This window comes from Schistocerca nitens, chromosome 4 (genome assembly GCF_023898315.1).
Source record: "Schistocerca nitens isolate TAMUIC-IGC-003100 chromosome 4, iqSchNite1.1, whole genome shotgun sequence".
NCBI lineage: Eukaryota > Metazoa > Arthropoda > Insecta > Orthoptera > Acrididae > Schistocerca > Schistocerca nitens.
In genome coordinates, this window is record NC_064617.1 from 906,182,895 (window position 1) to 906,206,185 (window position 23,291).

The 23,291-nt window shown below is 38.1% G+C and overlaps 1 protein-coding gene across 1 annotated transcript; it reads right to left on the reverse strand.

The window, feature by feature from the left end:
- Positions 1 to 1,810: 1,810 nt before the first annotated feature.
- Positions 1,811 to 22,407, reverse strand: LOC126252650 (uncharacterized). Its single transcript, XM_049953553.1, has 6 exons — positions 22,338 to 22,407; positions 15,302 to 15,400; positions 15,145 to 15,196; positions 14,744 to 14,839; positions 14,437 to 14,658; positions 1,811 to 2,266 (listed from the first exon to the last, which is right to left on the reverse strand). The coding sequence occupies exons 1-6, from the start codon at positions 22,405 to 22,407 to the stop codon at positions 2,083 to 2,085; spliced, it is 723 nt and encodes a 240-aa protein (XP_049809510.1). The 3' UTR covers positions 1,811 to 2,082.
- Between the last annotated feature and the right edge of the window lie 884 nt (positions 22,408 to 23,291).

A 23,291-nucleotide genomic window follows, 5' to 3' on the forward strand; every position in this document is an offset into this window, starting at 1 on the left:
TTTTACTAGCAGTCTCTTTATTTTAGAAAACTCATTATTCATTCTCTTTCATTTTCTTCTGATAACATTGACAAAGAGGAGAGCCATTTCTGTCTTATTATAGAGCATAATAAATTTTTATTATTATTTTTATTTTGGAAAAAGAATGATCACCTTTCGCAACAGTCATGAATACTCCACAATGGCTGAATGTATATTCAGATAATTATATGCTATAGACTTGTGTTTTATTAAAGACATCTCTGTTAATTCTTGTACATGAGACTGTTTCAGTTTAAATATCCTAATTAGTATCAGAAACAGAGAAGAAACGTCATGGTAAACTTGAAGCATTCCATTTTTATCAGAGGTAGTAGATACGAACTTAGGTTGTGTGTGTGTGTGTGTGTGTGTGTGTGTGTGTGTGTGTGTGTGTGTGTGTGTGTGTGTGTGTGTGTGCGCGCGCGCGATGCGCACGTGTGCGTACATCCCCCCCCCCTCTCCATCATTCTTGCCTTGAATCTTTGTTAAGCATAAAGTGTCACTCTAAATCTAGTAACTGCGTAAGTCAGCATCTTCTCCTGTCCTCTGGGGTAGCATGGTTCAAATCACTGTGTCAGGGCCAAGCCATCCATATTTAGGATTTCCATGGTTATCCTAAATCACTTAAGCAAAATATTAGGATGAGTGCTTTGAAAGGACACAATCACTTTATTTCTCCAATTTGAGTTTGTGCTCCATCTCTAATGACTTTATTACTGATGAGATGTTAAGCCGTGATCTCCCTTCCTTTCAATTGCTTCTTTAGTCGTTAAGAGTATCTACATTCAGAAGCCCATCTTTTATGCATGTTGAAAGCATCATCCAGCAGTTTGTTAAATGAGCTTTTCATGTTAGTCATTTCTAACAGTGCTTAGGTATATACAGCTGCAAAATATGTAGGGTTACTCCCAAGTTATAAGATATTACATCCTGTATCGATTTGTTATGGTAGTGTTGGGTTACTAAAAGAGTAATACAGCTTAAACTTTCTTTTTAAGGCCTATTGCTTCACTTCATTAATTAGATGTCTTGTTTGTGAGTAACAATCCTGCCAGAGCCATAAAACAATGAGTCTTTCTTCATGCGCATGGATGGTCCATGGCTTCCAGCCCAACACATTGTATTTAGTAATACTAACATTATCTTGGAAATACTCATAGAACAAGTTTTGAAAATCCTGCTGCTCCTACCAAAATAATTGTTCTGAAAAACAGAGCTGTTTCTTGGCTAGACTTGAATTAGTCTTTAAGAAGTTGACTATATTATGACTTACTTTGGCTGTGACATTTGGTCAGATTTTGTTCTTGGGGTTCTATGGATTATATTTCTCTTATGGTAATTAACAAATTTTGTTGTCAGATAGTCTAATTTTATATCACAATCAGTGAAAGACTGAAATATAGATGAATGTAGGAACTGAGGCTGAAAAACAGCCACCATAAGTATACAAAGAACGATAAAGAAAAATAATGTCAAACAATATTACAAATATGTGATCCATTATGGCCTTCCAAAATGACAGGGAAGACCCTTATCAGACATCTATTTGAATTATGGATTTTATTCTGAAAAATGAAACACACAATCTATATGGGTGCACAAAAAGTGTCTTTGAATCAATAAAAAAGAAACACCTAGGTGATACTAAGTGATGAATGTGAAATGGTTATGATAAACACAAAAAAAGTTATTTCTAAATTTTAATACTGTGAAGTTCATTTTTACAGATAATACTGCAAGACACATTTTTTTTTTCCAAAGCTAATTTCTTTATCATGAGAAAGCCATGGACATTGTGAAAGCTACGATGATACTAAATGATCTACTTATGTATGCAAGTCTGCTGAATTCCAGCAACATAATTTCTGTTTATTTGTGGATTGTTCAGGACTGGTAAATTGCTTTTAAGTAAATCTTACGTAATAGTTACTCATGTGTTACATGATGATCTGAGAGATTTCACAGTTATCTTGTACTACAGACTTGAGAAGGTACACATATACACAGATTATTTCACTTAGCCTTAGATATATAATCATAAATTTATTTACAGTGTTCTTCTCATAGTGTGTGCTTGAAATGGTAATCAGTATCAACATAACCAGGTGGGAGCACCAGCTCTGTGTAGTGCTGCGTGTGGCGAAATCCTTGGGGTGGGACACTGCCACGGACCACCGTGATGGGTTGTGTTGCTGGATATGGTGGATCCAGAGGCCCAGCAAAATCCTCCAGATATAGGTCAGGGCTGTTTGACAAACAAACTGTTGTCAGTATGGGTTAAGTTTCTGTATATCAATATATCAGTGATCCTGAACAATTTGCATGAAGGTGGTGTGAGTAGTTCCTTAACACATATCACATTATGGTGAGTACAAAAACACAAAAAAATAATATCTGTTATGCACAGATTTCAAATTGTTAACTACTGTGATTATTTATGACAGCTGAGACAGGGTTCAAGATACTAGACGGGCAGGTAACAATACATCTATAGTTAAGAGCAGTAACCTGAAATGAAGTGAAATGAAATAAAAGGAAAAAAAAAAACTTTGGGATATCATGTCAAGCAGTGTCACACATTAGTTTGGATAGGGAAGACAGCACAAGACAAAAGAAGTATGGAGTTTACAGCATTTGAGACAGAGGGGGGAGAAAGCAGACGTAAAGATGTTAAGGGAGAGGGGTGGAAAATGAGTGTGTGTGTGTGGGGGGGGGGGGGGGGAGACACTTCCTCAGATGGGAGAGGGTGGAAGGAAGAGTGGAAGGAGGAGGCAGCAGAAACAGGTTAGCAGAGTCTTGAATAGTTTCCAGCACCAGGTTGGATCTGTTTGGAACATAAGCCTCTCCATCTAGCCATGTTTTCTCACCACCTTCTGTGTTCCCTCTGGTTCTCACCTCTTTATGTGCCCATATCATCCTAGTCATGATGTTCCTGTCCTACCCTGCAAGTTCCTCTTTCACTATTTTCCTTGCCCTTTCATTCCTCATCCTATTTCTTCTTGTTGCTCATTTCCTACTTCTGAGGAACTTCATTTCAGATGCACAGGTCAGTATTGGGATGTAGTAACTTCTATATATTACTTTCTTGCTTTTTGGTAAGATGTCTTTGTTCCAAACCAGGATCCTGACACTTTGCAGGAATGCTTCTCCTTGTCTGCCACGTTCACTGATCTCTTTTTCATTTCTTCCATTTTCCTCTATCACATTTCCCAAGTACTTGACACACTGTTTCTTATTTGATTTTTCACCTCTGATTCTTATTCTGCTAGTTGGTCTATCTTTCTTTCTAGTTGTAACCAGGATATCACATTTATTGACATTAAATTTCATTTCATACTGTCTCATAGTTTCTTCCCAAGCATCCAGCTGTTCCTGAATCTCCTCCTCCCTGTTTTCCTAGGTCATCAAGTCATCTGTGAATGCCATTGCATTCATCTTGTCTACTCCAGTTTTTTCTGTCACCTTAATCATTATCTCATACAAGACCATAATGAAGAGGAGAGGTGACAATGCACTCCCATGTTTCATACCATCTGCTTGCTGGAACCAATCTATCCTTTCATTTCCCACTTTCATACAACTCAGACTTCCACAGTAAATCTCCTCCACTCTGCTTGTTGTCTCTTTCCACTCCCTTCTTTTCTAGTGCTTCCCAGACCTTTCTTCTACAGATGCTGTCAAATGCCTTCTCTATATTGAAAAAGGCTGTCAAAAAATCTCCAATTTATGATGGTGCTCCTGGAGCTGCCTCACTGCAAATATCGGGTCAAAAGTTGATCTCCCAGGTCTGAAGCAATGCCATTTTTCTCTCAATTCATCCTTGACCCTTGTTCAGATTCTCCTTTCCAGGATCTTCTCATATACTTTGGCAGTGTGTGGTATCAGTGTGACTCCCCTGTAGTTTCTACAACCCTTTCTCCTCCCTTCGTGGAGTATAGAGGAAATTACTGCCCTCTTCCAGTCTGCAGGAATCTTCTTCTCATTCCATACCACCATTATCACATGATACAGCCACTGAGCCATGCGTGGTTTGTGTTTGTGCCATATCTCATTTGACATCCTGTTTTTACTTTACTACCACCTCGTTATGTTAATTTCAAGTACTGGTGTCACTGAGTTACCGCCTTGCCTTGCCCGTGAGCAACAGCAGTGGCGCTTATCGATATAAGCCCTGGCATATTGTCTGTGCTGACTGCTATTACTTCCTGGTTGTTGTGTGTTGTGAGTTAGTTCGGATCTGCCACTCAATTGGAACGGGCTAGCAGTGGAGTTCGGACCTGGCAGTGTTTGAGTTGGCATGCGGCACAAGTTCAGTCGGGGTACAGCAGCAGTGAGGTCTGGGCCACCATGACTCGCCCGACGCTTGCCGACACACATGATTGGAGTGGGGACGGCTTTGGTTGGTCTGGTCGTCGGTTGGTCTGGTCGTCGGTTGGTCGTCTTGCTGGAGAATGTGTATTTGGCTGGCGATCTCTTATGGGTTGGCTGTGTGCCAACTTGTGATTTGTCCCTGTTTTGTACAGGCACTGCCATTAGCATTGTCTAGTTCTTCATGGATGTCTTCGTCAAACTGTGTGTAGTTTGTGTGATTTTGACTGACAAGTTATTTTAAATGTTGTCAGCATATTGGCTCTGAGGAGTTGGTCAGTAAGTGTGGATCAGGCAGGAAATCTCTGTATGGTGCAGTGGGCCAGGGAGTGTTGGAGTGTGTGGGAGATGTTCCAATTGCTACGGGGTTCATGGCTCACAAACCCAGGACATCAAAGTTGAGTGGGGATTTAATTACCAAAGCCAGACTGTTCACATTGTGCCATTGGGTTTCATGATTGGCTGTTAGGGTTATTACCATGAGCAACAGCGAGTGTTCGAGTAGGCGAAAGTTTGGCCATGATCTGGTGGAGTTTAACTGATTTTGGTTATTTGAAGTCCAAGTGCACTGGTGGAATTTTCTGTCTTGTGGCCGTTAGCGTTCCGGTTACCTGCCCTGGCCACTGACGAAAAATTCAGGCAGTGTCCTTTCCTCACCATGTGGATGGCTACACCTTTTATGTTTTGGCTTTGGAGTTCCTTGTGCACTGGTCAGGTGGAAAGCAAGTCGTCTTGTCGGTGGGTCCGTTGACTGTCTCTTGGTTGAGTTGCCGGCAGATCGGATATAGTTGGGCTGACTACCTGTCTTCCCTAAGCGAACGTTAATATTTCAAGTGCAGTCCGACCCACAGAAACTTCTGAGCACTGCTGGCTGTACTGCCTTTTCTTATTGGTGTTTTATTGTGTATTTTAATGGCTTATAGCCGATGGTTTGAATTTGTATGCTTTTAGTTGGATTTTAAATAAAGGACCTTCAGTTCCTTACTTGTCAAGTCTTGCATTGTTTGGGCCTTCAGCCTCATTTAAAATATTTTTTTGGATAAAGCTTTGGGCCTTCTGCCTTTTGAAAATTTATTGTAGTTGTGTTTTTCAATAATGGGCCTTCAGCTGCTTTAAAATTTAAATTCCTTACTTGTTAAATCTTATAGAAGTTACTTATGTAAGGCATTCTGTTTTGAGTCTTAATTTTAAGTTTATGGCTTTCATCCATTTTTAAATTTAAGTGGTTGTGCCCTTAAGGCTTAAGATAGTGTGGCCTATTCAGCCGATAACTAAGTTCAAAAATTTTTGCTGTATTGTTTGGACAACTAAATAAAGTTAGGTCTTTGAATGTGATTGACAACTCCCTTTTGACCCCTTTCCACAATTCCAGCTACCTGTTCTGTCCTGCGGACTTAAGCAGGGCGTTTCAGCCACTGTTTGCAAACCTCCCCTGCCGCATTCACCATTTCATCACTTACGTCAACATCTGGTGCCTTTCCTCCTTCACTTTGTCCTGTGCCATTCCCCATTTCTTTACATGTAAGGTCCACTCCGTTACCTCCCCTCCCCCATCGTAGAGATAATTTCTGTTTCCTTTAGTCTCATATCTACATCTCCAAGTTGGTTTGGATTTTACAAGTAATTAAAGAATTTCTTCTAACTTATCTTCAGTGTCTCTTTGTTATTAACCTTCCCATTTCTATCCATTTTTGTCCTGTCTCAAAACGTCTCTGCTTACTTTTGACTATTCCATATGGAACTTTCTTATTTCCTCTGCTGTCTTGCTCCATCATCTTTGTCGATTCTCGCATTCACTTTCTTCTCTCATCAGCCACCATCTTCTTTGTCTCTTTCTTCTTTTTCTTATCTCCTCTCCTGCTAATTTATTCCATTCTCAAAACTGCAGCCTGCAGGCCTTGTTCTTCCTTCCCACTGCCTATTTGACTCTTTCATTCCACGATGGTGTCTTTTTCTACCATTTTCTGCCACTTGTCCTTCAGCATACAGTGACTACAGCTTCTAACACAGCACTTTTAAATTGTCCTCATTCCTGTTCTCCTAGTTTTGGTTCTTCATATTGTAGTGATTTGAGAGTCCGTAGCTTGTGGTCTTGTAGTAGCGTTCTCGCTTCCTGCGCACGGGGTCCCGGGTTCAATTCCCGGCGGGGCCAGGGATTTTTTCCTGCCTCAAGATGACTGGGTGTTGTTGTGTCATCATCATCATCATCATCATCATCATCATCATCATCATTCATCCCCATTATGGTCGGAGAAAGGCAATGGCAAACCACCTCCGCTATGACCTTGCCTAGTACAGTGGTGCGGGTCTCACGCATCGTCCCCTATGCTCCTCAGAATATGAGACATCTTCATCATCAGTGATTCAAGAATTTCTGTGTAAATTCTACTGTCTCAAACACAAGATATATCTAGAATGAGTGTGGGAATGGTAGAATCATACCTACTGCGCATCACATGTTTGTGTGTGCAGGTTTAATTAGTAGTAATGAGGAAAACATTGTTTGACCTGGATCCAGGGCCAGGGCTCAGGTCATGGAAATACACTAGGAGGCCATTTTCCATATAAGTATGTTAACTTTATGCACAAAATGTCCACAAAGGAATGGTTGTTGCTTGAAGAACCAAGCTCAGCTACTATTAACCCACAATTCCGAGATTAACATATTTATAGATTCGGGAAGTGAGGTATCACTCATCTCAAATGCATTCTTTAACTTGATACAGAATAAACAGTACTTACTGTTATTGCCAGTGATTGGAGTATACATAATTGGGATAACGGGAACAAAAAGTAAACTTGTAAAATACGAAAATCAAGTGAACTGCAATATTGGAAATATGTTATTTTGTCAAATGCTATTAATAGTAGAGAATATTAATAGAGATATACTGTTTGGTTTAAATTGGTTATTAGAGTTTAAAGTCATCTTAAACTTTGACAAACATCTTCTTTTTTTTTGGTAAAGGGGACAGTAGATGATGGACACCTTTTGTGACAAATAGTCACTTTGAGGAACAAATTTTAAGTCTAAAAGATTTTTGTGCTGCAACACATGTTAAATATAGTTACCAACTTTTTAGGAAAGCTGATCCAGTTGCTGTACAGACTTTTGTAAACCTTATCAAGGAACAAGAGTGGCAAGATGTTTATAGTGCTGATACAGTAGATGATAAATATAATGCTTTCCTCAAGACTTTTCTCGTGCTCTTTGAAAGTTGCTTTCCGTTACAACGTTCAAAACAGGGTACTAGCACAAACAGGCAGCCTGGGTGGCTGACTAATGGGATAAGAATATCTTGTAGAACAAAATGGCAATTATATCAAAATGTTAGAAACAGTCAAAATCTAAATGCAGCAGCCCATTACAAACAGTATTGTAAGGTGCTTAAAAAAGTTATTAGGAAGGCAAAAAGTATGTGGTATGCAGATAGAATAGCTAAGTCTCAGGATAAAATTAAAACCATATGGTCAGTCGTGAAGGAAGTGGCTGGTCTGCAGAGACAGGTCGAGAATATAGAATCAGTGCGTAGTGGGGATGTCCGTGTTACTGATAAGTCGCATATATGTACAGTACTTAATAATCACTTTCTGAATATAGTAGGTGAACTAAATAGAAACCTAGTCCCAACAGGGAATCATATAGAACTCTTAGAAAAAAGTGTTCCGAGACTGTTACCTGAAATGCTCCTCCATGATACTGACAAGAGGGAGATTGAGTTAATAATTAAATCACTAAAGACCAAGAACTCTCATGGATATGACAGGGTATCTAGCAGAATACTGAAGTATTGTTCCACATATGTTAGCTCAGTACTTAGCCATATCTGTAACTTTTCCTTTAGGAGTGGTCAGTTTCCTGACCGATTAAAGTACTCGGTAGTGAAGCCACTTTATAAAAAGGGAGACAGGGATAATGTTGACAATTATAGACCTATTTCTATGCCATCGGTGTTTGCTAAAGTTATCGAGAGGGTTGTATATACAAGGTTACTGCAGCATTTAAATTCACATAATTTGCTGGCAAATGTACAGTTTGGTTTTAGAAATGGCTTAACAACTGAAAATGCTATAGTCTCTTTTCTCTGTGAGGTTTTGGACGGATTAAATAAAAGGTTGCGAACGTTAGGTGTTTTCTTTGATTTAACGAATGCTTTTGACTGTGTTGACCACAAAATATTACTGCAGAAGTTGAAACATTATGGAGTAAGGGGAGTAGCTTACAATTGGTTCGCCTCCTACTTTAAGAACAGAAAGCAGAAGGTAATCCTCCGCAATATTGAGAGTGGTAATGATGTTCAGTCCCAATGGGGCACTGTTAAATGGGGCGTTCCCCCAGGGGTCGGTGCTGGGGCCACTGCTGTTTCTTGTTTATATAAATGATATGCCTTCTAGTATTACAGGTGATTCAAAAATATTTCTGTTTGCTGATGACACCACCTTGGTAGTGAAGGATCTTGTGTGTAATATTGAAACATTATCAAATAATGTAGTTCATGATATAAGTTCGTGGCTTGTGGAAAATAATTTGATGCTAAATCACAGTAAGACTCAGTTTTTACAGTTTCTAACTCACAATTCAACAAGAAATGACATATTAATCAGACAGAATGGGCATGTTATAAGCAAGACGGAACAGTTCAAGTTCCTAGGCGTACGGATAGATAGTAAGCTGTTGTGGAAAGCCCATGTTCAGGATCTTGTTCAGAAACTAAATGCCGCTTTATTTACCATTAGAACAGTATCTGAAATAAGTGACATTTCAACACGAAAAGTAGTATACTTCGCATATTTTCATACGCTTATGTCATATGGTATTATTTTTTGGGGTAATTCTACTGATTCAAAAAGGGTATTTTTGGCTCAAAAATGGGCTGTTCGAGCTATGTATGGTGTAAGTTTGAAAACCTCTTGTCGACCCCTATTCAATAGTCTGGGAATTTTGACATTGCCCTCACAGTATGTATTTTCTTTAATGTCGTTTGTTGTTAGCAATATTAGCTTATTCCCAAGAGTTAGCAGCTTTCACTCAGTTAATACTAGGCAGAAATCCAATCTGCATGTGGAATGCACTTCCTTGACTCTTGTGCAGAAAGGAGTGCAGTATTCTGCTGCATCCATTTTCAATAAGCTACCACAAGAACTCAAAAATCTTAGCAGTAGCCCAAACACTTTTAAGTCTAAACTGAAGAGTTTCCTCATGGCTCACTCCTTCTATTCTGTCGAGGAGCTCCTGGAAGAGCTAAAAAATTAAGCAAATTCCAGTGTTACATTCTTGATTTTCTTTATTTAAACTAACGACTTGTCGCCTGAATATGTTTCTTATATTTCATTTTATCTGTTTCTACAATCGTGTTATAATTTCATGTATTGACTCGTTCCATGACCATGGAGACTTCTCCTAAATGTGGTCCCACGGAACAATAAATAAATAAATAAATAAACAACTGAGTGTCAGTGTCTGTGATTAACAGCTACAGCTCAATTATCACCAAAAATCAATAGCTTTGATCAAGGAACACATCGAGCTAATATACAAGACAAAGTTAATGAATCCTTAATATTAACAGATCAACAAAGGCAAGATTTATATAAAATTTTAAAGGAGTATGAAGTAGTGTTTTCCAACTGTCCAGGTAACATCAGCGACTATATTTGTAAGTTCAAAATCAAAGATGACACTCCATTCTTTTGTAAACGGTATCCAATACCGGTGAGTTTGAAGGAAGCAGTTTGGGATGAGATTAACAAAATTATTTATAATAATATTATAGAACGAATCCTAGTAATAAATGATACCCTGGTCATGGTGAAGGAAACTACAGGTGGGGTACAATTAGTTTTAGATGCTCGAACACTGAACCGACATTTAGAGACGGAGAGAGACCAACTGATTAATATTGACAAATTCTTGTCCAAATTTGAAAAGGCAAGACTCTGTAGTATGATGGATTTGACTGTGGGATATTGGCAGATAAAAATACATCCAGAATCCAAAAAGTGTATTGCCATTTGGACTTAATATCTCTGTGTCCATATTTATAAGTGTGTTAGATAAAGTAGGGAGAGACTTATTGAAGGATTTGATAATATATGTAGACGATATCCTAATAATATCAGCTACTTGGGAGGAACATTGTCTAACTTTGTGCAAGACTCTGAAAAAATTTAAAGAGAAAGGTATTACAGTGAAGTTGTCAAAATCGTTTTCTACGTGCCAAGAACTTAAGTTCTTAGGGCATATTGTAGGGGTAGAGGGAATTAGACCAGACCCTGAACATATAAAAACTATCAAAGAATGTCCACACTCCAGAAATGTAAGACAATTAAAAGGATTTATAGGTATGGACAGATACTATCAATGGTACGTACGAGGGCAGGAGTTAAATGACCTGAGACATTTATGTTTATTAAAAAAGGGAGTACTGTGGACTTGGGATCAAGGTGCAAATGATGCATTTGAAAACATTAAAAGAGTGCTTATTGAGGCACCCATATTACATCATTCAATTTCGAAAGATGCATTGACTACGGTATTGCTGCCGAACTTTTCCAAGGAGAATGGGATCCGAGTAATGTACGACACAGAACCATAGCTTTTGCTAGCTGTAGCCTAAATAAGCATGAACTAAATTACACAGCTACTGAAGAAGAACTATTGGCGATTGTGTGGAATATTCAAAAGTTTCAAACACTAGTATGGGGGTCACAAATCCATATTTGTACTGATCATCAAGCTTTATTCTTTCTGATGAGTAGTCGATTACTACACAGTAGGTTGATGTGCTGGATGCAAGATGCAATACGTAAAAGGTTCCGAAAATATAGTACCTGATGCATTATCGAGGCTAACCATAGGAATGGAAGACTTGAAAGGTATGGAAGGGCCCAGCGTTATTTTTGCCATTAATTTTATGTCAGCAGAATATCCGAATACCAGGTTCAAAGAATAACAGAGAATATCCATCATGATCTTTATTTCACAGAAATATTTTCTATGTGTATCCAGAACTTGTTACCTCCGAATCAATTGGGAAAATGGAAAATTGTAGATCATAACTTGTTTTGGAGGGACAGTGTAACATCACAGCGTTGGCGTTTATGTATTCCGAAGGTAATGGAAAAATTTGTATGGTATGTTCACACAGGGTATGGACACTTCAGAATCAAAAAATGCATATGAATAAATTTATATGAATATGAAATTCATATGAATAAATTTTATTATTTCAAGAAACTAGGGCATAAAATAGCATTGTTGATTAGAACTTGTGGAACTTGCCAGAAAGTAAAAGAGAGTAATACTCACATGAAATGCAGAATGTATCCAATTATCCCTAAGTCATTACATGACCTTACAGCCATAGATTTCTTTGGACCAGTTCCACAAGGAAAGGGAGAGTATCACATATTTTGGTTATCATAGATTGCTGGTCAAAATACGTTAAACTATATTCTATTAAAACAGCAAATATGCAAATGGTTATACACTGTTTACAACAATACTTTCTAGAGGTAGGTAAACCAAAATGGTTTCTTACAGATAATGGACCACAATTTGTGAGCAACGAATTTAAAGATTTCCTAGTGTGGGTAAGTATTCGACAAGTGTTAATATCCAATTATAACCTGTGATCATATATGTGTGAATGGGTACTGAAGGCAATTAGGAAATTATGTCATACATACTGCCATGAAAAACATACTTCGAGGGAAATGAAAATTAAGAACTTTGAACTTATCCTAAATGAACTACCCCATTCATCGACTGGGTTGACCTCTTTAGATGTTATAGGCAAACATTTTGTAGGAGAACCTTTAATTAAGTAGTTTTTTGGCCTGAACAACCTAGTGTCAATTACAAAGTAAATCAGGCCGTGGAACCTCAGTACCAAGTTGATGACCTGGTTCTTATAAAACATCTTCCCAACTCGACGCTGAGGAAAGGGACCATACCGGGTACAAACTGTGGTCCATCCTAAGATGTTATTTTTAGTAGATCCCACAACTGGATTACAGAAGGGGAAATACAATGTAAAGGATGTAAAATTGTATATCCCCCATGGATGTTAACATTCTGAGTTAATGGGCAGAGTAACGACCGTCGGATCCCGAGTTGTTTTCGGTGTTTTTTCCAAATACTTTGCAGCTTCGAATTCCTTTAAAATCTAAAACTATTCTATAATCTTATTGTTAAAAAAAATGAATGTGGCCATTAAAAAGAGAACAACTTAAGAGAATCACAAAAAAGTGATGTCTAGACGAAATAAATTGAATAGAGCATCATACAGTGTGTTCCAAAAAGAATAACCCGATTTTAAATGAATTATTTATTAGGAAGAAGGGCTTAACACCAACAAATTTCATAATAAATTACTCAGAAAAGACAGAATCATAAATGTTCAATATGTCCTCCATTGGCTGCATGGACGACATCTAGCCGATAGCCGATTTCATCGCAAACTGAGCATAAGATGTATCTGTCACTGAAGCTACAGCAGCTGATATTCTGGTTTTTAGTTCATCACTGTCATGAGGTAAGGGAGGAACGTATACACATTGTTTAACATATCCCCACAGGAAGAAATCACATGGTGTTAAGTCAGGGGACCTATGAGGCAAAGAGTGTAAAGCCTGGTCCTGCGGTCCTGTATGCCCTATCCAACATTGAGGCATGTTGCCATTGAGGAAACTGTGCATGTTGTTGTGCCAATGCAGTGGTGCTCCATCTTGCTGATGGACGAAATTGTCAGAGTCAGGTTGTGGGAATAACCAGTTCCGTAGCATTGCAAGATATGATTGTCCTGTTATGGTTTCTTCCTCAAAAAAGTAGGGTCCATAATCCTTGCTTTGCGAAACAGCACAAAAAACCACTCACTTTTGGTGAATCGCGTTCGTGTTCAATTGTTTCATGAGAATTTTCTCAACTCCATATATGCACATTACAACGGTGAACTTCACCGCTAATATGGAAAGTTGGCTCATCACTGAATATCAATCATCACATAAAAGTGTCATGTTCCATGTCCTCTAGAATAACATTGCTGAAGTCCATTTGCTCTTCACTTTGTCAGTATGTCGAAGAGCATGTACCAGTTTTAATCCGTATGGTTTGAGAACTAAATGATGCCATAGCACATGTCACACTGTCACGCCAGGTGTCGCAAGTTCTTGGCTAGCATGACGCGTAGACTTGCGGGGCCTCCACTCAAATGCTCGTTGGATTTGTTCCACTGTTTATTCAGGAATGCATGGCCTCCATATCACTGAACATGTGAAAAGTGTTTATGGAAATAATCATTACAATTTACCTGGCACTTCCTCATAGATGATGGTTGCTCAACTAATTCGAAACAGTGTGCAGCAGAATTGAAGCAATAAGCAGGAGAATACATTATTACTTTCCCTCCATCACAACAAATAAGTCTCAGTTAATTTAAGGTCCTATCTTGTATACTCTACAAGCCACCTTACAAGGTGTGTGCAGAGAATAACTTTGTTCCCGTACTCCCCATTTTTTGTGCCCTTCCTGAATGGTGCATGTGAAGTACTGTAGTCACAAGGCAGTGGAATCTCCAATGGAATGGGAAGAACCAATCAGAGACTGCAGTCATGGAGGACGCAAGGTCAAAGGAAGGAACAAACAAGAAGTGTCATAGTGTCCTAGGTTATCACACGAGATGGACAAGTGAACAACAAATAAATTACAAAGAGTGACCAAGCTAGACACCAAGACTATGCAGTAACACAGTACAGACAATCTGGGGTCAGGTGTAGTAGCAACTATACAGTGCAGCTGTAATTATCTTGGCTGCAGCGAGAGCTGTAGGCCAAAGCATTCATGGGAGGAAATACAGGTGATTCTATCTTGGTTGTTGCAGTGTTTCATAAGCACTGCCACTGCCTATTGGCCATCTTGTTCAATTTACTCTGGTGGGCATTCAATGCAACAGCATGGGCTTGGTTTTCAGAGTGTTTTTGCTGCTTCTAAACCATAAAAGTTTAAATTGCCTCAGGTGTAAGTAATAAGCAAGCAGTCATTCCGACCTTGTTATGAATGCCGTGGCACGCAAATGTGAACCCTTGCTGCTGTAATCAATCTTGGGCTGTATTATTCCTCCAGGTCCACTGACAGTGCTGATTGGTGGACTGCTGGGAGTAGCCACATTGTGGATGCGGATCAAATTTTGTTGCTTTCTTTTGAAGTATGCCACAGCATATGAGAGTGCAGATGTCAGCACAAACAGGGCAATCAGTGTAATGCCTAACCTGTGTTGAAAATCACTTTATTATTCACAAAACAGTAAAAGAATGTCATTTGTATTTTTATGTGTTATATTTTAATTGAGATTACCAGAAGTACCAGGTTTCCCAAAGTTCTTCATGCCTTCTGTTGTACACACAGCACCGATATGTGTTATTACAGCAGTATGGGATATCTGTTGAGCACCTGTTTGGAAAAAAAATAGTGAAATGATCATTTATCAGTATCAATATATTTCAGTCAATTGTGTGTAAATGTTACAAAGGTTTTCTATCTTGGTAATTAAATTAATATAACAATAAGAGTTCTGATAGCCATAAGTTTATTTTGTATAGCTCATAGCACTCAGCTACAGCAAGTGTACATTAAAACAAATCACAAATACTCAATCGTCTGTACCAACACACTATGTGGTAACAGTGATGCAAATCATCAGAGTCCATTTTTTGCTTTTATTTTAGATAAAATGGAGTTTCTGTCCCAGCACTTACTTTGTTGATATAACAACGTTAGCCAGAAGTTCAATAGCCCTGCAGTCATAAACTGTTTGTGCCATCAACAGATGAACCTGAAACATTAATGAAATCTGAAACACAGAAGACATAAATAGATAAAAATTTGGTAACTATTGTTACTGACAGTAATTACTTAGTCTAGCAGCTGGTTCTATATTAACCAATCCTAGATTCTTCCCACAAACCAGTACGTCTTCTGACGTGCAGGGATCCAAGGAATATGATGAGACTGCTAGGAAAAATCAAAAGGTAGGAGACTGCAGATGAGTTTATTAAGGAACACAGAAATGAGACAATATTACGGAGCCTGACGAAAGCTTCGTGGAGGCAAATATTCAAAGATCCCATCTCTTTCAAAACAATTGGTATGCACAACATTTGAGAATAGAAAATTATGTTATATTGTTGATACAGATCAGAATGTATTTGTATGTGCCCATTTGCTTCCTTAGTTATTTTGGCCTTGTTATGAATTTAAATATGTACCCTTCCTGCTGTAATCAGTCTTGGTATTTATCATACTGCCACAGCCACTGACAGTGCTGATTAGTGGCTGCTGGGAATAGCCACATTATGGATGCATATAAAGTTCTGTTCTGTGTCTGATCTATCTGTTAATTACCAGCCCTTCTGCATCAATTCAAACAGCATTCTATCAATCTCTTATGCTTCACCAGCAGAATATAATACTTTGAGATGACAGCACTATCTCACAGTGACAAATGTTACAAATTTTCAGCACAAGGTGACATTTAACTTTTTCAGTCATAAAGTTATATTTTCATGAGGAAAGTACTGATAGTTCTTCAAAATATTTTCCATGTGTCTTTTCCTATACCCCATCACATAAAGAATGACTTAAGCATGTAGCCAGTTCAGAGCAAAAATTATGTACAGTTAGCCATTATACCTTTTTAAAAGAAAAGTAAGCTTTTTTAAAACATTTTTGGAAGGTGACTATCAACAGCAGTTAAGTAATGTATAAAATGCATGTTTGACCATCAGCTGCTTTTATTTTAAACCCAAATACTGACCAGTTTCAGTCATGGACCATCTTCACAGATGAGAGTTACAATGGTTTAAATGTACACAGAGCAATACTCTGTGTACATTTGATATCAGTATGTTTGCTTCTAAAAGTACTGTGTCATGTATGGATATTCATGATATGCTCTACACATTATTTAAGTAATGACAAATGTAATGTTGTAGCTTAAACCATTTTAACCCTTATCCATGAAGATGGTCCATGACTGAAACTGATCAATATTAGGGTTTAAAATAAAAGAAGCTGATGGTCAGAAAAATAATCTATCCATGGTTCACAATAACAGAGTGCCAGGACACACTAGTTATTGTCAGGGGTCTGTGCAAACATTCTGAAGTGACTTTTGTAAAATTTCTTATTTATGATCACAGCAGAACCTATGATAGGACACTACTTCATCTATACTAATAATAAAAGTATAAAACCATTGTGTCTGTCTGTTTGAACATGCTAACTCCAAAACTGCCAGACAAATTTTCATGGGGTTTTCACAGGTAACTGAGTATAGCTTGGGGCAATGTACAGGCTTTATTTAATAAAAACTGGATTCTGGAAAAAAAAAAAAAATGTGATTTGAAGTTTTATCTAAAACCATCTATCTGTCCAGCTGAACACACTGATCTCCAAAACTATTAGATAAATTTTCCTGGGGTTTTCACAGTTAACTTGGGTGTAGCTTGGGGCAACATAGTTTTATTTCATCAAAATCATATCATGGAAAAAAAATCATAACTTAGTTTTATCCATACTAATATTATAAATGTTAAAGTAATTCTGTTACGTTTTCATGACTAAACCAATGAAGCAATTTTGATGAACTTTGTTCGCTCCTGCCCATGCCCTTATGTACAGACTACTTGGCAGTGACACTGTGACTGCCATGCCATTGTGCATTGGAACAACTTTGAAGGGGAGAGGGCAGGGCACGTGTCACATGCTATGCTTACCTTAACAGACACACACATGAGGTCAGCTAATGTTATTGTACTTATAGTAGCTTATTTACTCGCAATTACTCATCATAACAAAACTACTGATACACAAGTGCAGCTGGAGGTAACAGCTAGTTTGGAGTAAGTAACCAAATTTGTGAGTGGACTGCAAAATTCTAGGCAGGCAGCATACAGCAGTGTCTGAATGGAGAGTCTACAGACACAGAAGTAATATCTGGTGTGCCACACAGAAATTTGATAAGGTTATCTATTCATGTTATACAGCAATGACTTAACAGATTATTGCATTCTATGGGTTTTCACAGAAATGGTTACCTACAGTTTTTATCTAATAACAACATGATTAATACCCATTTAAGGTCCTGACAAACAGATCTTAGTGTAAAGAAATGTCAAATTGTGCAATTTATATTTCTGTATGTAAGGTATCACAACCAGTCAGTCATATAATACAAGTACCTAGGAGTGACACTGTTTAAAGATACAGTATGTCCTCTTTTGATTGGATGGATAAATCTACTCACCAAGTAGCAGCAGGAAAACACAGATATAAAAGATATTACACATACAAGCTTTCAGAGCCAGTGGCAACTTCTTCTGGCAGAATGATTGAATGGGAAGGAAGAATGGTAAAGGAAAAGGACCAATGATCTTTAGGAAAAGAGGTAGAGTTCAGAGAAGTCACCAAGAACCCCAAGTCAGGAGAGATTTACCAGACAGGATGAGAAGGAAAGATTGATCGTTGGAGACTGCACTGGACAAGATTTTTGTTAGTGTATTCTATTACAATTTTCTTTTTGTGTTTTATTACTTAGTTTGTTTTCTTTATATATTTTCTAGTCAGCATTTTGAAATAATCTCATCCGGTGCAGTCCACAACAATCAGTCTTTCCTTCTGATCCGGTCTGGTAAGTCTCACCTGACCTGTGGTTCTGGGTGACTTTTCCAAACTCTGTCCCATTACCTAAACCTCACCAGCCATTTTTCTTCACCCTTCTTCCTTCCCCTTCGACCCTTCTGACAGGAGGAGGAGCCACTGGCTCTAAAAACTTCCATATATTTTTATCTATCCAATTACATTATAGTATGTCTCCTTTGTTGGACTCTGTAAAATTGAGACAGAAGTGAAGAAAATTGCAGTTTTATATTCATTGTTAGGGCAGTGAAAAACTATAGTTTTTCAACAAAAAGAGATCTGTAATACTATTTAAGACAAGTCCTCGTTTAACATTGTTACCAAAAGTCTTGAAAAGTACTTCACTGATTTACTTCAAATTTTTGCGTGATACTCTAATAAACATTTGGGTGAATATAGGCTACAAATTTTTTTAAATATATATGTTATTTAAATATAATAAATTCAATATATAATGAAGGAATGTTGTCAGAAAAAATCTCAAAGCATTCTTGACCAATTTATTTCAACTTTTTACATGATACACTAATAAACATGCAAGCGGACATAGGCTACATATTTTTTAAATGATAGTGTACAGGTTTTCTGCTAAAACCAAATGTGAGAGAGAAAATGCTGTGTTGTGAAAATGCGCTGTTTCATTTTCTTTTTTGCAGTCAGTTTTAACTACAATAGCTGACCGTTTAAACCATTAGACTAATTGTTTCTCCCATATATATTCTTTCAACAGTGTTCTATTTTGTTTTCTTCCTGACTGTCGGTTTTACAGAAAACAGAAAGTTGTATTTCTGGCTTATTGGGTTATGATTAGAATATTGCAATGGAATCTGAATCATCCAAATGTTTGTAATCCTACCCATTTGCAGATTAAAACTATTTGTAATACTGTCACTGAAGCTCCTATCCTCACAGGCCCACCAGCTGGAGATCTCTCTCTCACACCCCATATACCAATAATCCCAACTGATCTACCTATTCAGTTCAAGGGACTTCAATTCCTAATCATTCTTCCAGTCCCATACACATTTAGCAATTGTGAAGCATTGTTGGCTGATTTATTACACAAATGTGTACTGCATTTAGAGGGATACTCAGTCATAGACAAAGAAGTGGGAATTTTCACAAGTTTGTTTGACTGGTGATTCTGTGAAACAGAAATTCTGAAAAATCTTATCTGGCAGAAGTTCAGAGAAAAGCATCATACAGCTTGATAAAACCCACTTACAACATTTCAAGAATCAATCTTTGCAACAGAAACTATGGACATTCTGCAGAAATTACAAAAGTAGAAGTCAGCTAATAACTCTCTCAGATGAATAGAATGTGAAAAAACCGTTATATATGATTGAGCAGAAAGTTCATTCTGCCATGCACTTTGTAGTAATTTGCAGTGTATGTAAGCAGATGTGTAACAGAGGTGCTTCAAATTTTAGCTGATTCACTTTTGTTAAAACTCGGAAATTTTTGCAAAGTAGTAAGGACTCTGATGGGAAAAAGTCTGTGCTACTGAAATCTTTCTGAGGGAATGAGCTAACATATCTCATGGCATTTCTACGTGAGACTGTGTCAAAGTTGCTTTTGCACAACAGTAATCACCCTGAGTAATTCTGCGATACAGCATTATCGTCAAATTTGTAGCACGCATAGCCACTGCTTTATTGGGGTGATGATTTTCAGTGTAATGCAACTGGTTCCCATGCTTTCAGCATTTCTCTTATTGGCCCAGAAGATTGCTGCTTTGCTGTTACTGCCTCTTCCTCCTCTTCCTATGAAGAACTCCTCTCCACAACTCCTGGCTGTGATCTTCCACCAGCTCATCAATATCATTGTTATCCACTTCTAGTCCCAAGCTCTTGACCAAAGGCACAATCTCATTGACTACAGGCCCCACAGGGCTGACTCAAATGCCAGATTTGACAATGCACTCTGTCCAAAGCGTCTTCCAAGCAGAACTGAGAGTTCTCTAGGTAACCCCTTCCCATGCCTTATCGATCATGCACATAACAATCTTAAAGTGATATTTCCAAAACTCCCTGAGAGTGAGATTGGTAATTTCAGTCAACTCACTGCAATGCTCAAAGAGTGCTTTAGTGTAGAGCTTCTTAAAATTAGAAATAATTTGGATCCATTGGCTGGCATAATGGTGTGGTTTTGAAAGGTGGAAATTGGATCTTAATGAACTCAAATTCTTCAAGGAGATGGTCGTGTAGGCCTGGAGAATGGGCAGGAGCATTGTCCATAATAAGTAACATATGGAATGGCAGATTCATCTCAAGCAAATAGTTTTTTCATCAAAGGACCAAACACTTCATTGATCCAATCACAAAAAAATCCCATGTCATCCAAGCCTTGTTGTTGGACCTCCACATCACATTTAATCTGCTCTTCAGCACTTAACACTTCTTGAAGGTTCATGGAATTTCTGAATGGTAAACAAGTAGTGGTTTAATTTGCAAATTGCTGCCTTCATAGGCACAGAGTAGCAGTGTGAGATGGTCTTTCATTGACTTGTGACCAGGCAATGCATTCTCATTTGTTGTTATAAAGGTACGCGTTGACTTCTTTCTCCACAGTAGACCCATCTTGTCACAATTAAAAATCTCTTGCAGCAGATAACCATCTTGAAGTTCCTGATGAAGTTCTCTACTGCCTTTGTGTTGGAGCTGGCTGCTTCGCCATGCTTCACAACATACTGGATGCCAGTTCTTTCCTTAAACTTCTTGAACCACCCATGGCTTCCCTCAAACAATTCTTTGGCTGCTGATGATCCTGGGGCCTTCCTAACAAGGTCCATAAAAATCATTCTTGCCTTCTCACAAATGATGTTCTCGTTAATAGTGTCACCTTCCAATGGCTTTTCATTTATCCATATAAGGGGCAACCTTTTGACATTGCACAGAATATGAAACCATTGTTTAGATACTCTTGTCACTCCTTTGAAGCATCTATTTCCTTAATCATTCTTGAGGATGTAGACTGATTGTATGTTCGTGGTAAATGAGCAACGCTCACACCATGTTCACGTTTTTCAATGATTTTACATTTCGTTTCCAAGGTAATTTTCTTTCTTATAAGATCATCTTCTTGTAGCTCTATCTTTGGGGACATTTCTATGAAGGTTATTAAAATTTGCACACAAAAAACCTCTGTGTAAACACAAGTTTAGAAAAATGTATGACCACAAGCTATACTAAGATGGTAACAGAAACCCAGACTGCAGTACTTACTAAAGGCATTATTCACATACTGCTGCTGACAATGAAACATATTCATATTGTTGAACGTTTCCGCTGTCATGTGTGAATGGCTGGTGATGCCACACTAAATCGTCACTCATTATGTGAAACATCGCTCTTTAAGTGCACTCTCCTTTATACACGGGTCAGATCCACTTTTGCCCAACAACAAACTCAAGTGATGAGTTTCCATTTAAATGGGTAGCGGCAGAGACTCACAAGACAAGTCTCCGAGCATGTGGACAGAGATGATGTTATAGGATTTGCTCATGTGTTTAAAGTGAGTATACAAAGCTAATATCTGATATCTAGTTGTAACCTCATGATTTTTTATTGGGGGGGGGGGGAAAAATTGTGTGTGACAAACTGGCTATCTGTGCAGTTTGCTTTGGATACTAGTCAAATGAAAAAATTTCCACTTGAAGCGGAAAAAAAAATTGAAGTAGTTCCATCATTACACATGAGAATAAGATAGCTCTAATGTTAGAGTAATTAAAATATAGCTGGAATATACCAATTAGTCACATATATACCCAGGAGGAACAGTACAGGACTTTGTACACAGTGGATCATTGTTAATACAATTGTATCACAATTATTGAGTCTAAGGTGTTTCATGTTTGCTGTTAGCTTATTCTGAATATAATGTATTCTCTATGAAAGGAGTACTGTGGCATACAATTTTCATACATTCACTGCTTTTGCATTATAAGAAAGCTTTGAAAAATTAAAAATAAATCATTTTTATAGCTTTTAGACAATACAGAAGCCATGTAAACACTGATGCTCTAACCTTTTTATGAGTTCTGATTTATGATAATGTGGACCTCTGATCAAAATTGCTGACTGGCAAACTCTTCAAAGTTGTCACACTATGCGCTTAGCCCAAGGGTTGTTGTTTCCTCATGTAGATCACTACAATGCATAAAAAAATAAATGTTAGCACAGACTGGTGGCCAGCCTGACAAAAACTTGCATTGAGTAATATGTCAATGTTAATGCAATGACAAACTTACCAGATGTGATATAGCTGCTTCTCATCTTAGCATATGACTTCCCCAGAGCTGCCAAAATTAGCACTGCCATTGGGATTCTCACACTTCTTTGTGTCTTTCTTCATATCCTTCTTTCTACCTACTATCATACATGCAGCATGAATACGTATGATTGCAGCAAGTATTGGGGAGCGCTGACCACCTATTTGAAAGAATAGAACACATGTTCAGTCTGACATTAAATATAGTATAGGAAGATTGAGAAGATCAGCCTTGCTAACAGAGTTTCAATGAAGGTCATAATTTGCAGCACTGTCCCCAGAACTGATTGTGGCCCCCTGGTTCTGAAGTGAGTGAAAAGACCTTGAGGGTTCTACAATATGTAATCAAAAGTATCTGGACACCCCCAAAAACATATGTTTTTCATATTAGGTGCAATGTGCTGCCACCTACTGACAGTTACTCCCTATCAGCGACCTCAGCAGTCATTAGACATCATGACAGAGCAGAATGGGGTGCTCTGTGGAACTCTCAGACTTCGAACGTGGTCAGGTGATTGAGTGTCACTTGTGTCATACATCTGTGCACAAGATTTCCACACTCATAAACATCCCTAGGTCCACTGTTTCCAATTTGGTAGTGAAGTGGAAACGTGAAGGGAAACGTACAGTACAAAAGCATACAGGCCGACCTCATCTGTTGACTGACAGAGACCGCTGACAGTTGAAGAGGGTCATAATGTGTAATAGGCAGACATCTATCCAGACTATCACACAGGAATTCCAAACTGCATCAGGATCCACTGCAAGTACTATGACAGTTAGGCGCAAGGTGAGAAAACTTTGATTTCATGGTCGAGTGGCTGCCCATAAGCCACACATCATGCCATTAATGCCAAACTATGCCTTACTTGGTGTAAGGAACATAAACATTGGATGATTTAAAGTGGAAAAACGTTGTGTGGAGTGACGAATC